This window comes from Ceratotherium simum, chromosome 16, assembly GCF_057802395.1.
Source record: "Ceratotherium simum simum isolate JZ-2026a chromosome 16, ASM5780239v1, whole genome shotgun sequence".
NCBI classification, from domain to species: domain Eukaryota; kingdom Metazoa; phylum Chordata; class Mammalia; order Perissodactyla; family Rhinocerotidae; genus Ceratotherium; species Ceratotherium simum.
The window spans coordinates 39,310,565-39,327,987 of NC_141915.1; the positions used below are offsets into that span (position 1 = coordinate 39,310,565).

The 17,423-nt window shown below is 40.4% G+C and overlaps 1 protein-coding gene across 7 annotated transcripts in view; it reads left to right on the top strand.

Moving 5' to 3' along the window:
• Positions 1-17,423, top strand: part of CDK12 (cyclin dependent kinase 12) — a 73,134-nt gene that overhangs the window by 20,766 nt on the left and 34,945 nt on the right. For all 7 annotated transcript variants that reach the window (XR_015554716.1, XR_015554714.1, XR_015554715.1 and 4 more), the window contains exons 7-13: positions 4,234-4,290; positions 4,671-4,772; positions 10,505-10,582; positions 11,810-11,926; positions 12,640-12,771; positions 14,775-14,986; positions 16,156-16,605. Coding sequence is in view for 4 of the 7 variants with exons in the window: in XM_014790740.2 (XP_014646226.1) it covers positions 4,234-4,290; positions 4,671-4,772; positions 10,505-10,582; positions 11,810-11,926; positions 12,640-12,771; positions 14,775-14,986; positions 16,156-16,605 (1,148 nt within the window). In the remaining 3 variants the exon portion in view is untranslated. The remainder of the gene's footprint in view (positions 1-4,233; positions 4,291-4,670; positions 4,773-10,504; positions 10,583-11,809; positions 11,927-12,639; positions 12,772-14,774; positions 14,987-16,155; positions 16,606-17,423) is intronic.

Genomic DNA, 17,423 nt, shown 5'->3' on the forward strand with positions numbered 1-17,423 from the left:
AGGCGCGCACCGACGCCCCGCTTCTCTGGCCATGCTGAGGCCACGTCCCACATACAGCAACTGGAGGGATGTGCAGCTGTGACATACAACTATCTACTGGGGATTTGGGAAAAAATAAATAAATAAAATTATAAAAAAAAAAATTATACACAGAGACTTCTGGGTGAGATAGCCTGGAGAGAATGGTAAGGAGTCCTTAGCTGGACAAGGAAGAGAAAGCAGTTGATGAGAGAGAGAGGAGGGCAGGGCTCAGCTCCATGATGTTCAGTATATCTTAATTACTCTACTATAAATGAGACCAAACTATTTTAGATAGAGGAGAGACACAATTAGTCTCCTCTTTTAGAAAAGTCACTAAGTGGTCACTATATGGGGTATAGACTGGAGGCAGGGAGACATATTAAGAACACCATAAGAGGGCTGGCTCCGTGGCTTAGCGGTTAAGTGCGCGCGCTCCGCTGGCGGCCCGGGTTCGGGTCCTGGGCACGCACCGACACACTGCTTGTCCAGCCGTGCTGAGGCCGCGTCCCACATACAGCAGCTAGAAGGATGTGCAACTATGACATACAACTATCTACTGGGGCTTTGGGGGAAAAAAATAAATAAATAAAATTATAAAAAAAAAAAAAAGAACAGCATAAGAAATAATCAGTGCTTGAACTAACCAAGGCATTGCTAGTAGATATGGACAGGATAGACTCAGTACATCAATAAACTTCAGTGAGTGAATGAATGGTGGGTAATGAAGTATTTTAAGATAACTCAGATTTTTGACTTGAGAAACTAGCTAGATGGGTGGCACAATGGTCAGTCTAGGGAATACAGAAGGAAGAGCTGGATGTGTGGGGTGAAGAGTAAGTCCCTTGTGGATATGTCTGTTACGTATCCAGGGTATTGATGTCTAATAGGCATATAGTCACATGGAAGTTCCACATTAGTGGTATAGATTCGGGAGTTATCGAGCATAGAAAAAATGTGAGAAGATGGAATCTGAGGGAATGGTCAGAGATAAGAAAAAAATAAGGACATAGCACGAATGCAAAATAGGCAAGCTTAAGAAGTGAGCGGTCACAGATGTCAGATGATGCAGATAGATTTTATTTTATTTATTTATTTATTTTTCCCCCAAAGCCCCAGTAGATAGTTGTATGTCATAGTTGCACATCCTTCTAGTTGCTGTATGTGGAACGCGGCCTCAATGTGGCCAGAGAAGCGGTGCGTTGGTGCGCGCCCGGGATCTGAACCCGGGCCGCCAGCAGCGGAGCGCGTGCACTTAACCACTAAGCCACGGGGCCGGCCCCGATGCAGATGGATTAAAACTTAAGAAGAGAATCTGAGGGGCCGGCCCTGTAGCGTAATGGTTAAGTTCACGCACTCCGCTTCGGTGGCCTGGGTTTCACAGGTTCGGATCTCAGGCAAGGACCTATGCACTGCTCATCAAGCCATGCTGTGGCGGCATCCCATATATAAAGTAGAGGACAATTGGCATAAACGTTAGCTCAGGGCCACTCTTCCTCAGGCAAAAAGAGGGGGATTGACAACAGATGTTAGCTCAGGGCCAATCTTCCTCACCAAAAAAAAAAAGAGAGAGGGAGAAGCTGAAAATTAAAAGGTCAGTGGTGACAATGTGGGGTAAGTGGGTGGGTAGCACAATTAATGGGAAGGTGATTGTAGGTGTGTCTTTAATTTTTTATTTTTATTAGTTTTTTATTTAAGGATGCAGAGGTTTCAGCATATTTAAATACTAAGGGAAAAGAAAATCAATAGAGAGGGAGAAGTTGAAGGTTCAGGAAAGAACCAAAGAATTTAAAGGAGCAAAGTTGTAGAGGAGATGGGATCAAGGCCATAGGTGGCAGTGGCCACAAGTATAGGTATTGCTTATCCTTGAAGAAAAGAGATTGACACATTTTTTTCCATAAGTGAAGGAATTTTCCATAAGTGAAGGAAAAGAAGAAAGAAAGGTTATAGGTGCAAAAGATAGGATGTTAAGTAGCTCCCACCTGATGACTTCTGTTTTCAATGAAGACGAGGTCACTTACTGAGAGTGAGAGGGGAGGGGTTGGATTAGGAAATATACTAGGTACTGGTGATGTTTAGATTTAGCCTAATTTTCCATAACTGTATCGCCATTTTAACTTGCAGTCGTACTGTGTGCCTTGAGTCTTGGATCATCTCAGGCTCTCAGAGTAAGGATGACAATAAATTTGAGGAACACTTTTTGTTTCAGTGTAGGGTTCAAGTCAGCTATTCTTTTCCTTTTTGCTTTTCTCAGAATTTGCTTATAAATTGAACTTAAAAATGTAATGATGTTTTGGGCAAGTGGGTTAAGCTGCCCATAATCTTTACTAGGAATGATAAGGATTGATTTAATGTAAAATTTTGTTGCTAGTAGTTACCTTGTTTTAATATTCTGTTCCATTGCTCATACTTTGAGGAGCACCTCCTAGCTTAGCCCGTTTTTTCTTCTATTTCACTTTTCTGCCTGATCTGAGCTATCAGGCATCTGAGAGATCCCCAGTCCCTTAACAGAGTGAGCTGGCTTTTCATTCCCCAAGAGATAACACAAGCTGTAAATGTGAATAAATAGGCCACACAAGAATTTAGATATATGATTAATCTAAAATAGTTAATAAATGGTTTTTAAATAGTTTCCCAACGTTTTTTGTTACAGTTTATTGAAATATTATTTGACATCACTGTCCAAGACAAAATACTTAGAGTGAAATGTGGGTGTGATCCCTTTAAGAGAGTGGTTCCCAAAGTGTGGTTCTCAGACCAGAAGTATTGGCATCACGTGTGGACATGTTAGAAGTGTGAATTCATGGGCCATGGCCTACTCTGAATCAGCATCTCTGGGAATGGGGCCCAGGAAACTTTTAACGAGCTTTCCAGATTATTCTTATTTCATATTAAAGTTTGAGAACCCCTCTAAGGTCATAGTTGTATATCTTTATGGGTATAGGAAGTGATGGCAGTATGTTGGTAGGAGGGGGCCTCGTTCATCATAAATATAGTTTGCTCAGATCAAAGCTATTGATTTGATCTGATTGAAAAAGTCTATTCAGGGCCAGCCCCGTGGCTTAGCGGTTAAGTGCGTGCGCTCTGCTGCTGGCCGCCCGGGTTCGGATCCCGGGCGCGCACCAACGCACTGCTTCCCCGGCCATGCCGAAGCCGCGTCCCACGTACAGCAACTAGAAGGATGTGCAGCTATGACATACAACTATCTACTGGGGCTTTGGGGGAAAAAAAATAAATAAATAAAATTATTTTAAAAAAAAAAAAAAAAGTCTGTTCATTCCCCTAAGCCACAATGTTGCTGTGGTTTACTTTTTATCATGAAAAATGTCACATTGCAATAAAAAAATTGAGACACTAATGTAATTAATAATACGTATACAATTAATGTTTTACTGTATTTGCTTGCTTTTTATTTTTCTGCTTGTGTTATTTATTTTTTATTTTTTGTGAGTAAGATCAGCTCTGAGCTAACATTAGATGCCAATCCTCCTCTTTTTTGCTGAGGAAGATTGGCCCTGGGCTAACATCCGTGCCCATCTTCCTCTACTTTATATGGGACTCCGCCACAGCATGGCTTGACAAGCGGTGCTTCGGTGCACGCCCAGGAACCTGTGAACCCATGGGCTGCTGAAGTGGAGTGCACGCACTTAACCGGTCACTTAACTACTGTGCCACTGGGCCAGCCCCTGCTTGCGTTATTTTAAAGTAAATTACAGACCTCCTTACGTTTGACCCTAAATACTCTGACAAAATTACCTATTATCTTCTAACAGTCCATATTTGGCATTTTCTCAGTTATGTCAAAATTATCTTTTGTATAGCTAGTTTGTTCAAACCAGAATCAGTCAAGGATTGTGAATTGGATTTGGTTGTCTCTCTTGATCTAGAGCAGCCAGTTCCCTTTTCCCCAACAATAAGTGTTTAATCTAGCAGATTCCAGCCACTGTTGTTTGCCAAGAAATAAAAAAATTTTTAGTTAAGGAATCGAATCCAAAAATATAGTAGTAGTCCAAAAAAACACCTAAGGCTTTGTAAACTGCAGTAGTCAAAAGAGGTTTAATCTGGAAGAGTGACCCTTAAGAGTAGAAATAAGAGAGGAGAGGTTAAAATTCATTTTTGTAATTCCTTTAACTCCTAAATTAGCACTTAACTTTTTAGGTGTAATTTCAAGGCCACTGCTATTACTTATGAAAATAATTGTTTTTTGTTTTACAGTGGGCAAATCAAGCTAGCAGATTTTGGACTTGCTCGGCTTTATAACTCTGAAGAGAGGTGAGGCATTCATCAAAATTACATGTGGGAGATAGGAAAGAATCCTTTTTATTCTTGGATATCCTAGTATTCTGCAAGTTACAATAACTGTCCGAGTTCCCTAATTTTCTAAATGTTTTTACCACTTACATTTTAGATGATAAATTCTATCTAAATTCTTGAATCAGCCTTAGACTGAAGTAAATCAACCCAAATTAGAATGGAAGTTATTTCTACATCTCCTACTTCTGTCCAGTTTACTTTTGAACTGTTAGGTTGCTATGGAGCTGTTTTGACAATCCCATCTTCAATTGGCAGCTATTTCTAATTGCATTTAATTGTACAGATATTTCATCAGAAGCCATTGTAAATTTATATCATGGTTGTTTTTTACATTTCAGTCGCCCTTATACAAACAAAGTCATTACTCTTTGGTACCGACCTCCAGAACTTCTGCTGGGAGAGGAGCGTTATACACCAGCCATAGATGTTTGGAGCTGTGGGTAAGGCTCTCTTCACTTTTTCTTTTGTTTGTAACTCACATATTGTTGAACTGGTATCTTATTTTCTCTCTACATGGGCTTTTTGCAGCTTTTCTTTTTTTTTTTTTTTAACTTTTTTTTATTTATTTATTTTTTCCCCAAAACCCCAGTACATAGTTGTATGTCATAGCTGCACATCCTTCTAGTTGCTGTATGTGGGACGCGACCTCAGCATGGCGGGAGAAGCAGTGCATCGGTGCGCGCCCGGGATCCGAACCCGGGCCACCAGCAGCGGAGCGCACGCACTTAACCGCTAAGCCACGCGGCCGGCCCCGCAGCTTTTCTTTAAGTTCGAAAAGATAGGGATAAACTTTTAGCCAGATTTCAGAGAAATCTGTAGAATATTTCTTTTTTTTTTTTTTTTTTTTTGGTGAAGCGATCAACCCTGTGCTAACATCTGCCAATCCTCCTCTTTTTTTTGCCGAGGAAGACTGGCCCTGGGCTAACATCCGTGCCCATCTTCCTCCACTTTATATGGGACGCTGCCACAGCATGGCTTGCCAAACAGTGTGTCGGTGCACGCCCGGGATCCGAACCGGCGAATCCCGGGCCGCCGCAGCGGAGCGCGAGCACTTAACCGCTTGCGCCACCAGGCTGGCCCCTGTAGAATATTTCTTAATATCAGAGGCACCACTTTTTTTTTAATATTTCCCTAATTGTCTTTTGTTTTTTTTCCTTCTAACTTAGTTTAAATTGGGATCCAAACACATTCAAATAAGGTCCATAGATTGCAGTTGATTATCTCAAGTCTTTTAATTATAGATTCTCCCTCCATCTCTGTTGGGTTTTTTCTTTCCTTCCTTACAATTTCCTAAGAAGAAATTGGGTCATTTGTCCAGTAGAGTTTCCCACAGTCTGGATTTTGCTGATTGTATCCTCTTGGTGTTTTTTAGCATGGTTCTCTATCCCTTTTACTTCCAGTAAAATGTAGGTGAATTCAAGTTTGATTCCTAACCACCCACTGACCCTGAAACTACTTTGCAGGTGGTTTTGAGTACTTCTGACAGATTATATAGTCAGTAGTACATCAAAGTTGGGGGTAGGAGGAAATGGGAGCCTCTGCCCAGAGTACAGGCAGTAACTGGGTCCATTATCTGTTGAGAATTTAAAAACAAGCAATCCACTACAAATTAGTCTGCTTTTTATTATCACCTTATACAGGCAATTCTAAACAATGTCTGATAAAATATTCATCCCTATCAGGGCAAATGTACACATACACCACTTTTCATAATATGCAATTCTCTCTTGTTTTTTTGTTTTGTTTTTTTTTGGTGAGGAAGATCAGCCCTGTGCTAACATCTGCCAATCCTCCTCTTTTTTGCTGAGGAAGACTGGCCTTGGGCTAACATCCATGCCCAGCTTCCTCTACTTTATATGGAACGCCACCATAGCATGGCTCACCAAGCAGTGCATTGGTGCGTGCCGGGGATCCAAACCGGCGAACCCCGGGCTGCCGCAGCGGAGCGCGCGCACTTAACCGCTTGCGCCACTGGGCTGGCCCCAAATCCTCCTCTTTTTTTGCTGAGAAAGACTGGCCCTGGGCTAACGTCCGTGCCCATCTTCCTCCCCTTTATATGAGACGCCGCCACAGCATGGCTTGCCAAGCCGTACGTTGGTGTGCGGGCCCCCAATTTTCTCTTTTTAAAATGTTATCAGCCGTTAATGATCCACATCCATTACTTCCTTTGTGGTTGTTTTGTGAGGGTGATAGTCTCATTATATCATTCCTTCCTGGAGTAAAGATAGCTTGCCTATTGGCTAACCCTAGGTACAAATGATACAGAAAAGGTAGGGATAGGGGCCGGCCTGGTGGTGTAGTGGTTAAGTGCTCGCGCCCCGCTTCAGCGGCCCAAGGGTTCGCAGGTTCGGATCCCTGGCACGCATCGACGCACTGCTTGTCAAGCCATGCTGTGGCGGCGTCCCATATAAAATAGAGGAAGATGGGCACGAATCTCAGCCCGGGGCCAATCTTCCTTGGCAAAAAGAGGAGGATTGGAATCGGATGTTAGCTCAGGGCTGATCTTCTTCCCCAAAAAAAGGAAAAGGTAGGGATAAAGGTGTAATTCTTTCGTTTTATTTACCAGTTTTCAAGATAATGAGGTGGTTTCCTAACATCCTGCAAAGATGACCCAAAAGAGGATTTTTTTGGGTTTGTTTTTTAGTTTTATTATGAACTCATGGATTTAAACATATTCTGGTTTTTTTTTTGTTTGTGAGGAAGATCGGCCCTAAGCTAATATCTGCCAATCTTCCTCTTTTTGCTGAGGAAGACTGGCCCTGGGCTAACATTCATGCCCATCTTCCTCCACTTTATATGGGACGCCGCCATAGCATGCCTTGACAAGCAGTGCCTCAGTGCGTGCCCGGGATCTGAACCGGTGAACCCCGGGCCGCCGCAGCGGAGCGCGCACACTTACCGTTTGTGCCACCGGGCTGGCCCCTAAACATATTCTGTTTTAATCCATTATGGTTATCCTTCTTATTCCTTTTCAAACTGTTCAGTCTTTGTCCAGTGGGAGTTTATTCAGGTTAATTCTTGAGTCTTTTTGACACAACCATAGTGGTCTTTGATTTTCTGGTTCCAGGCTCATCCTGTTCATTTCCTGCTGCAGACCTGGAATCAGCCATTTCTCTGAGTAGTATTAGTTCCTTTTAGTGGAAAATGATATTTAGAGACTACAGTTTGTGTGTTAAGGGGCACATTTTAAATGGGCCATGTTAGTTATTGTTTCTTATGCTGTATGATTTATTCATATGTATGCTGTCCTTAATCTCCATACTTGAGAATTCTGACATATATACTTCCCAGTGGAACATATCACTTTTTTCCATTCTTTCCCTCTCTATTAATGTCAGTCTTTAAAATGAGTACTGCAGGGGTTTTCTTTTTTTTTTCTTTTTTTTTTTTTTTTTTTGTGAGAAAGATCAGCCCTGAGCTAACATCCGTGCTAATCCTCCTCCTTTTGCTGAGGAAGACCAGCTCTGAGCTAACATCTATTGCCAATCCTCCTCCTTTTTTTTCCCCAAAGCCCCAGTAGATAGTTTTATGTCATAGTTGCACATCCTTCTAGTTGCTGTATGTGGGGTGCGGCCTCAGCATGGCCGGAGAAGTGGTGCATCGGTGCGCAGCCCGGGATCTGAACTCGGGCCGCCAGTAGCGGAGCGCGCGCACTTAACCGCTAAGCCATAGGGCCGCCCCCAGGGGTTTTATTTCAAAATTCAAAAGAGTGATGGAGAAAGAGCATATTTTCTGTGGTGGCCTACCCTACTCAAATGCAGCTTTAGTTAAATTTTACTGACTCAAGCTGGGTATGTGTGTTCTGGACTATTGGCTTTAACAGTATTAGCATTTAAATTGTCACAACTAGGCTCTAAAGTTAATGCCCCATTAAGACGCACAGGGAAAGTTCATAGCTCTGTTGGTATTATTATTTTAGTCTGTGCAACCTGCCACCTCAGTGCAGTAGCAAAGTGTTGATTACATAGTGATGTCTTCCCTACCAAAGGAGTGGAAATTGAAATAAAAGAAAACACAAAAACACAATTGGAAATCAAAATTATAGAAAATTAGACCTTCTTTAAAGCCCAGTGACTCATTGAGTTGAGATTTTGTTTGACTTTTGATGTGAGCTTGCTAATTTGGTGATCCGTGGTAGTCCCTCTGAAGATATTTTTGTGGTATGTTCTTTATAGAAAATTGATGGTTAAAACTGCTCATTCAGTTTGAAAATCAGTTTGAAAATCAAGGGAGACACTAGACAGACTAGTACAACAAATTATACGTAGAGTTTGAAAGCCCACGTGGGTTGGTTGGTTGGTTGGTTTTTTTCTACCTCTTATTTTACCAGTTGTGACAACACTATATTTGGAATTTGATTTGGCAGTTAATGTTGGATTAAATTTTACTTTTTACTTTTTTATTTCTGGATAAGGTTTAAGAGAATAATGGAAGTAAGAATTTATCATTTCAGGGTAACAAATGCTAATAGAAAGGTGCTAATAACTTTAAAAGCTAGGTTTGTTTTGCTTTCTCAAATTTAGACAAACTACAGAATTTCAAAGTAAAACTATATAAACACTGATTTTGTATTTGTAAGTAAATCTCATTTCAAAGCACAGGCCAGAGAAGAGATTCATTGTCCATTTTTTTCTTTTCCCACTTTTCAAAAAATAAAATATATCAGGCATATGAAAAAGTATAGAGCATTCATGTAATTTTTTTGTTTTAAATTTATTTTGAAATAATCTGAAGTGTACAGAAAAGTTACTAGAATAGTACAAAGAACTTAACCTTTATCCAGGTTAACTGAATTTTTTTAACCTTAAAATTGAGGTATACAATAAACTGCATATATTTAAATTAAGTTTTGACATATTGTATACACCAGTGAAACCATCACCACAACCAAGGTAATGATCACCTCCAAAAGTTTCCCTGTGCTCCTTTGTAGTCATATATATTTTATATTCATATAATTTTATATGAATATATGTATATGTGCATATGGTTATCATACAACATGCAATATATACATGGAGTAAAATGTGTGTGTTTATATATTTATCACATATTTTTTTCCAGAACTATTTGAAAGTAGTTGTATATATCATGCTTCTTTCCCTCTAATATTTAATGTGCATTTCCTAAGAACGAAGATATTCTCTTATATAATCACAGTACAATGATCAAATTCAGGAAATTTAACGTTGACACACTATCTTTATTTAATAGAGTACTTTAGCCTACATTCCGTATACTAATTTTGTTAGTACCCTAGTAATGTCCTGGAAACAATAACTCACCTGATAAAGCATCCAATCCAGTATTATATATTACATTTAGTTGTCATTCTTTAATCTGGAACAGTTCCCTAGCCTTTCATAACATTTATATTTTTGAAGAATACAGACCAGTTACTATAAAGGTTCAAGTTATGAATTTTTGGCTGGAATACTCCATAAGTGTTCTTTTCAAGGTATTACATTTGTACTTCCTTGAACCCTATTTGCCTCTTATTGATGTTAATTTTGGTCTCTTGGTCAAGGTGTTGTCTTTTTTCTCCACTAAATAGTTACTAGTTTTCCTTTTGTAATTAATAAATAATCTGTGCAGAGATCTTGGAGACTATGTAAATATATCAATATAGTTTTGAAAGACCTTTTCAAAATGTAAAGATGTTTAGGCATAATGTATTTGAAAGTCCTGTTGAAACTGACCCTGGTTAATGACAATAAACTTTTCTTTACAAGTACAGTGCCAAAAGGGCTATGGTATAGTACACTTTCTACAGAGCAGATGAATGAAAAAAGCTAATATTCTCTTTATAGGAACTGCTGAGCATTCTTATAAAATTGAAGTGTCAGGTTTTTTTTTTAGTCTTTATTTCCTTTAATTTTCATTGGAATTGACAAAAAAAAGATTGTTGACTCCTTTTCTCTGCTTATAGACTGTCCTTTATAGGTGGTAAATGTTTGATCTACTGGCAAATTTAATTAACTCCTTTATACAGCACTGTTTATTTTCACTGCAAGAAACATTTTCTTTTACAAAACTCAGACACTGCAGTTTTGGGCTAATTTACAACGTGGGCTATGGGATGCAGCCAAATATACTATAAAAGTTTATTGAGACACACTTTAAATAGGATCCAGGGATTTCTCTCCTGACCTCTCAATGTTACTCTTTCTAGATGCATCCTTGGGGAACTGTTCACCAAGAAGCCTATTTTTCAAGCCAATCTGGAACTGGCTCAGCTAGAACTGATCAGGTACAGCTGTGCATGTGCTCTCAGTGCCCAGGTGTGATATGTAATCTCATCTTCTAACTTCTAACACTTTTCAGTCAGTCTCCTAAATGATTTTATGCTCCTTATGTCCAAGTAAGTTTCTCTTCACTCAATCAGGTTTACCATGTGTTTTGTCATGGGCTGTATGTGTAAAGAAGTTGTATTCCGCCTACTTTTTATGTCTTACTTTGCATATTTTTTTATTACTTCTCCATATAAAAGCATGCTGTTTTCAGGATAGTTCCATTCTTAGGTTATATTAAGGTCAGATTTATTCAGCAAGCATTTATTGAACCTGTTCTGTAACAGATTCCTTTCTCTGTTACACTTCAGGATTCAGAGGTATATAAAATAGGTCCCTGCCGTCAAAGAGCTCAGAGTTTAGTAAGTGATACAGCATGTAAACAGATAATTATAAGATTTTAGATTTTATTTATTTATTTTTCCCCCCAAAGCCCCAGTAGATAGTTGTGTGTCACAGCTGCACATCCTTCTAGTTGCTGCATGTGGGACGTGGCCTCAGCATGGCCGGAGAAGCAGCGCGTCGGTGCGAGCCCGGGATCCGAACCCGGGTCGCCAGCAGTGGAGCGCGCTCACCCAACCACCAAGCCACGGGGCCGGCCCAAAACAGATAATTATAAAATAGAACCTATAATAGAGGATTTCGGGAAGGCCTGTGGTTGGAATGGAATTTGGGGGGTTTTTTTTTCAATAAGATTAAAGGGAAGACTACAACAGGCTAATGTAGACTTTTTTTAAAGGTGGTATATAACTCATTGTTTGTTATGCAGTAAACTCAATTTTCTATCAAAATTTCCAGTCTTAGGCTCTCTTCTGCCAGTTTTCCCTATAGGGACATTAAAGGACCAGCTCAGCACTTTGAAATTAATACTAACTGAACAGAACAAAATTGGTAATGCAAACCTATGTGGAGGATTCAAAACATGTTATACAAAACCAAATATGTGGATCATTTTGGACTATTGTGCCAGTATTTTCTGTTAACTGTCTTGTAACCGGTTCTTTCTGTCCCAGTCCTTCTGTCGTTAAAGCAGTGAGCTCAGCTTTTATCTTCCTGCATGCCCTCTAATTTAATAAGCCAAGATTCCCCAGACCCCAGGAGGCAATAATTTCTGCTTCTAGAACCCCCAGAAATTCATAATGCTGACTCACTTACTTCCTTGTTCTTGCTTTTTGTTTTGTTTTCAGTCGACTCTGTGGTAGCCCTTGTCCAGCTGTGTGGCCTGATGTTATCAAGCTGCCCTACTTCAATACCATGAAACCGAAGAAGCAATATAGAAGGCGTCTACGAGAAGAATTCTCTTTGTGAGTTTGGCAAAAATGTACATCTAGTTTCTGTGTTTGGCTAGTGTTTGGACTTGACTTTTTCCTAGCCTAGGGAGTTAGTGTTGTCCCAGTTTATTATGGCAACACATCATAGGAAAACATTTTATTTTTGAACGATATATGAGTTTTATTATAGTCCTTTTGTTTTTTTTGGTGAGGAAGATCAGCCCTGAGCTAACATCTGTGCCAATCCTCCTCTTGTTGCTGAGGAAGATTGGCCCTGGCTAACATCAGTGCCCATCTTCCTCTACTTGATATGGGACGCCGCCACAGCATGGCCTGACAAGCAGTGCATCGGTGCGCGCCCGGGATCCGAACCCAGGCTGCCAGCAGCAGAGCACACGCACTTAACTGCTACGCCACGGGGCTGGCCCCCATAGTCCTTTTGTAATGTTCTCTTCTGAAGGCTTTGGATGATAGAAAACCATTTTATTTTGAACAATATATAAATTTTCTTACAGTCCTTTTGGTCTTCTCAAGACAAAAAGAGAACTGCTGGCTTCACGTTTTCTACCTTTATTATAACATTTCTTAAATCCTTTGTGGAAGCAAATTTGCTTGGCTGTTTAGCCAGCTTCCAACTCCCTTTCCACAGTTTTTTGTGGAGCTGGATATCCAGAGACCTTTGACACAGGTTACAGGTTTAAGAACTGTGGGGTCATTGTGAACTTGTTCATTCTCTCTCTCCACAGCATTCCTTCAGCAGCACTTGATTTACTGGACCACATGCTGACACTAGACCCTAGCAAACGTTGCACAGCTGAACAGACCCTACAGAGTGATTTCCTTAAAGATGTCGAGCTCAGCAAAATGGATCCTCCAGAGTAAGTGCTGGTGGCCATATAGTGACCCTGAACCTCCCTCTAGGCCTCAGGAGATGAGAAACACAAAATAATAGGTTTTTTAAAGGAACTGCAAGTGGCCAAGTGCTAAATGGAGTGATGTTCTTGAGTATTAGTGTTGATAAGAGGTTTGTTTTGTTGCTTTATGTTTTATTTTTAAACAAGGAATAGAGTAGTATATTTGTTCTAATTTGACTCAATCTATCATCTTTTATTCCTGCATCCCCAGCCTTATTGCCCTATATAACCTCTTTGAAAGTATTCCTTCTAGTTTTTGCTCTTAACTATTCCCTCTGCTTGAATCCCATGTCTGGGGTGACCATGTACATCCCACATTTGCAAGGACGGTCCTGATTTTAATAGTTTGCTTCACTGTCATGTCATATGTCCTGAATTTTGCTGTAGAAAATATGGTCTTTGAATGCATCTCTTTTTCATCAGAATCTTATGAATTTCCTGTATTCTAGAGGATCCTCAGATGTTCTACACTCACATCTCACATTCTGGCAGATAAAAAGTCTTTTATCTTTGAATTTGTCACTGACAACATTATAGCTTTCATGTCAGAGTTTTTGGGTGTTTCTTACAAAAAGACTGTATCTTAAAGAAATGGATAGGATGTTAGTACATGAGTAGGTAGTAACTACAGATCTGATTATTCCAAAGAAATGTCCAAATTCATTTACTGCACTAGAATTTTGATACATTGAATGTGGCTTGAAATACATAAGCTTTTTACTGAAATTTGGGAACTGTTGTTATAGAAAGATTTTGGCTATGGTAATCTTTATTGTAGGAAGATTTGACCTACTAGGACTGTTTGCGTTATTGAGTGTGAGGAAGTCTGGAAATATATTAAATATATTAAAATATACTAATAAATCCACCAATGAAAATATCCAGTCATGGAAATTTGGTGGGCAGAAAGAAAAAAGAACCAATTTTTTTTTTTTTTTGAGGAAGATTGGCCCTGAGCTAACATCTGTTGCCAATCTTCCTCTTTTTCCCCTTTCTCCCCAAAGCCCCAGTAGATAGTTGTATAATCCTAGTTGTAGGTCCTTCTAGTTCTTCTCTGTGGGACCCCGCCTCAGCATGGCTTGATGAGCGGTGAGTAGGTTTACGCCCAGGATCCAAACCGGCAAACCCTGGGCTGCCGAAGCAGAACGCGCAAACTTAACTGCTGCGCCACTGGGCCAGCCCCCAAGAACCAGTGTTTTGGTTCTCACAGACCAAATAACACATAAATTGATTTTACACAGAGGTGGTTTAATCATGATATACTTATGTGGTTCCAAGATTTAGATCACCACCTTGCCTGGACTTTTTGTTGATATTAACGAGCCATTCATCTCTGTCCTATTTATTCCCAACTGAACTTGACCAATAAAGTTCTTTATTCTTGTTACGCCAAGCAAGAACAGTTATGAGACTTAACTATTTGGCTGGAATGTGACATTTATATAGCAGGTCTGTCTCTGGTATTAGCAAGATCCTTATTTCTCACTGTAGAACTCTTTTGGACTTTTGTTTCCTCAGACTACCATATGCCATGATTCCTTTTATAATGCTACTAATCCATTTACTAACTTTGCTGGTTATTTTTCTGTTTTCCTTATCCTTTCCATTTCCTGCTGTTCTTTGCCTTACCATTTTATTTTATTTATTATTTTTTTTGTGAGAAAGATCAGCCCTGAACTAACATCCATGCCAATCCTCCTCTTTTTGCTGAGGAAGACTGGCCCTGGGCTAACATCTGTGTCCATCTTCCTCCACTTTATATGGGACACCGCCACACCATGGCCTGACAAGCAGTGCATCAGTGCGTGCCCGGGATCTGAACCCGGGCTGCCGGCAGCGGAGCGCATGCACTTAACTGCTACGCCACGGGGCTGGCCCCTTTGCCTTACCATTTTAATCTCTTGTTCCTCCATTCACTCACTACTGCATTCCCACACACATTTCTCTTTTGCTTTGTCTTTTTCCAGCCTCCCGCACTGGCAGGATTGCCATGAATTATGGAGTAAGAAACGGCGACGGCAGCGACAAAGTGGTGTTGTGGTAGAAGAGCCACCTCCATCCAAAGCCTCTCGAAAAGAGACGACCTCAGGGACAAGTGCTGAGCCTGTGAAGAACAGCAGTCCAGCACCACCTCAGCCTCCTCCTGCCAAAGTGGAGCCTGGGGCTGGGGATGCAATAGGTCAGTGCTGGGATGGAGCCTTTGTGTTTTTATTAAGCACATTTTTGCAGGTTTTGAAGGTCAAATGCAAGGATTTGTGTGTGTGTGTCTTTTAGTTTTTAGCTACTGAAGCATTAATAAAGAAGTTGGTGTCTTCGTTATGGGGAGAAGGAGATAAACCAAGTTTTGTATAAGTGGTCTAGAAAGTCTACAATAGATTATTTTCCTTTCCTGAAATAAGGAACACTGTATCTCAATTAGATGTGTGGCATAAATCAGTGAATTAGGTAAGCCAAATTTATTTTAGGGTTATTTCACCTATGGCTTTCTAACACATGTAATTTGGAGCCCTGTTTATGTTAGATTTGATAAGACCTTCTTAGAATCTAATCATGTTAAATCACAATTGGTAAATGTAGTTAGTTCCATAGACTGTTATTTGATCTAAGTATGTCCAAACCTGTGTAATAATGAACCGTTATAACAAAATAGTTGTGCTATAATACCACCAAATTTTCTGAACTACAAGTATTCTTTCTTTGGTTCTCAGTGCTGGCTGTGCATTAGAATCATCTAGGAAGCTTTAAAAATAAACACCCCCAAACAATTGCCAGATCTCTAGGGATGAGGCCTGAGGCATCTGAATTTTAAAGTCTCTCTTAGTAATTCTCATGTACAGTAAGGGTTGAAAATCACTGACCTTGAAGAATATGGGTAAAATGAAATCATGTTTACTCACAATACAGAGATGTTTTAGTTAGTCCCTGTATTTTTTTTTTGTGTGTGTGTGTGGGGAAGATCAGCTGTGAGCTAACATCCATGCCAATCCTCCTCTTTTTGCTGAGGAAGACTGGCCCTGAGCTAACATCCGTGCCCATCTTCCTCTAGGGACGCCGCCACAGCATGGCTTGCCAAGCGGTGCATTGGTGCGCGCCCAGGATCCAAACCCGGGCCTCCAGCAGCGGAGCGCGCGCACTTAACCGCTACGCTGTGGGGCCGGCCCCAGTCCCTGTATTTTTAAGCAAAAATATAAAAAATAGCAAACTGTCATGACTATTTGAGACATGAAAAATGAGACATTCAAAATGAAACTTCATTCATTGGGTATTATAAGTTGCTGTTGCCAGTTGAAGAAGGCAAAGGTTCTTGCCCTGCCTCATTCTCTTATATTGGGTTCATTGTCTCCACAGGCCTTGGTGACATCACACAGCAGTTGAATCAAAGTGAATTGGCAGTGTTATTGAACCTGCTGCAGAGCCAAACTGACCTGAGCATCCCTCAAATGGCTCAGCTGCTTAACATCCACTCCAACCCAGAGATACAGCAGCAGCTGGAGGCCCTGAACCAATCCATCAGTGCCCTAACAGAAGCTTCCCAGCAGCAGAATTCAGAGCCTGTGGCCCTAGAAGAGTCTTTGAAGGAGGCACCCCCTGCCCCAGTGGTTCAGCCTTCAGCAGAACAGACGACCCCTGAAACTTCAAGCACACCAGCTGACATGCAGAATATGTTGGCAGTTCTTTTGAGTCAGCTGATGAAAACCCAGGAGCCATCAGGCAGCCTGGAGGAAAACAACAGTGACAAGAACAGTGGGTCACAGGGGCCCCGAAGAACTCCCACAATGCCACAGGAGGAGGCAGCAGGTAAACAGACCGGTCATGAATCTCATTGAGCTCAGGTGCTGTTGATCCTCTTAAAAATCTCTTTAACATTTTCTTTTTCACATCAATGGCCTTGGTTTCAGTTTTTCTGTAACCTAGTCTACAGGAGACCATAGCACCAAGTGATGTATTTCTTGCCCGGTTTCTTTTATTTAAGTCTCAAAGCTTCTCAAAGCACCTTTCATATACTGATTGTTTTTCCATTTCCTAGGAGGTAGGTAAGTAAAGCCCCTGTGTTCTAACGCACGGAAACCACAGTCATAGCTAGTGGATGCATTTTGAACCACTGTGTGTATGGTGGCAGCTAGTACTAGCACTTGAAAATCTGCCTTCCAAACAAACAGATTGTACAAATAGTTAGTTGTACTCTAGTGTAGTGGATGCTAGATACCAGAGTCTTGCCTGAAAGATACAGTCAAGAAAAACCTAATAAAAGATCGTTGTTAATTTCCTGAAGAATAATTTGGAAATATTTCTAAGTAGATAATACCATACATTTCCTTTCCAAAAAATAATAGCATATAAAAATGATTTCTTTAAATCTGTATTCCTGAAAGAGATAATTGAATGGACCCCAGATTAGTAAATGACCATTATATAAAGAAAAAAGGAAATATGTTGTACCTTGATCTCACATTACCACAGTTTGCAATTTATTAGAGGAAAAAGAAGTTTAAATTTTCTAATCAATTCTGATTCACAGTCTGTTTGTGAAATCTTTACTTATCTGAAAGTGTTTTCAACTCCTTGGAAATTTTCGCTATCCGTGAAGACCCCATGAATTGGGGAATGAAAAGAAG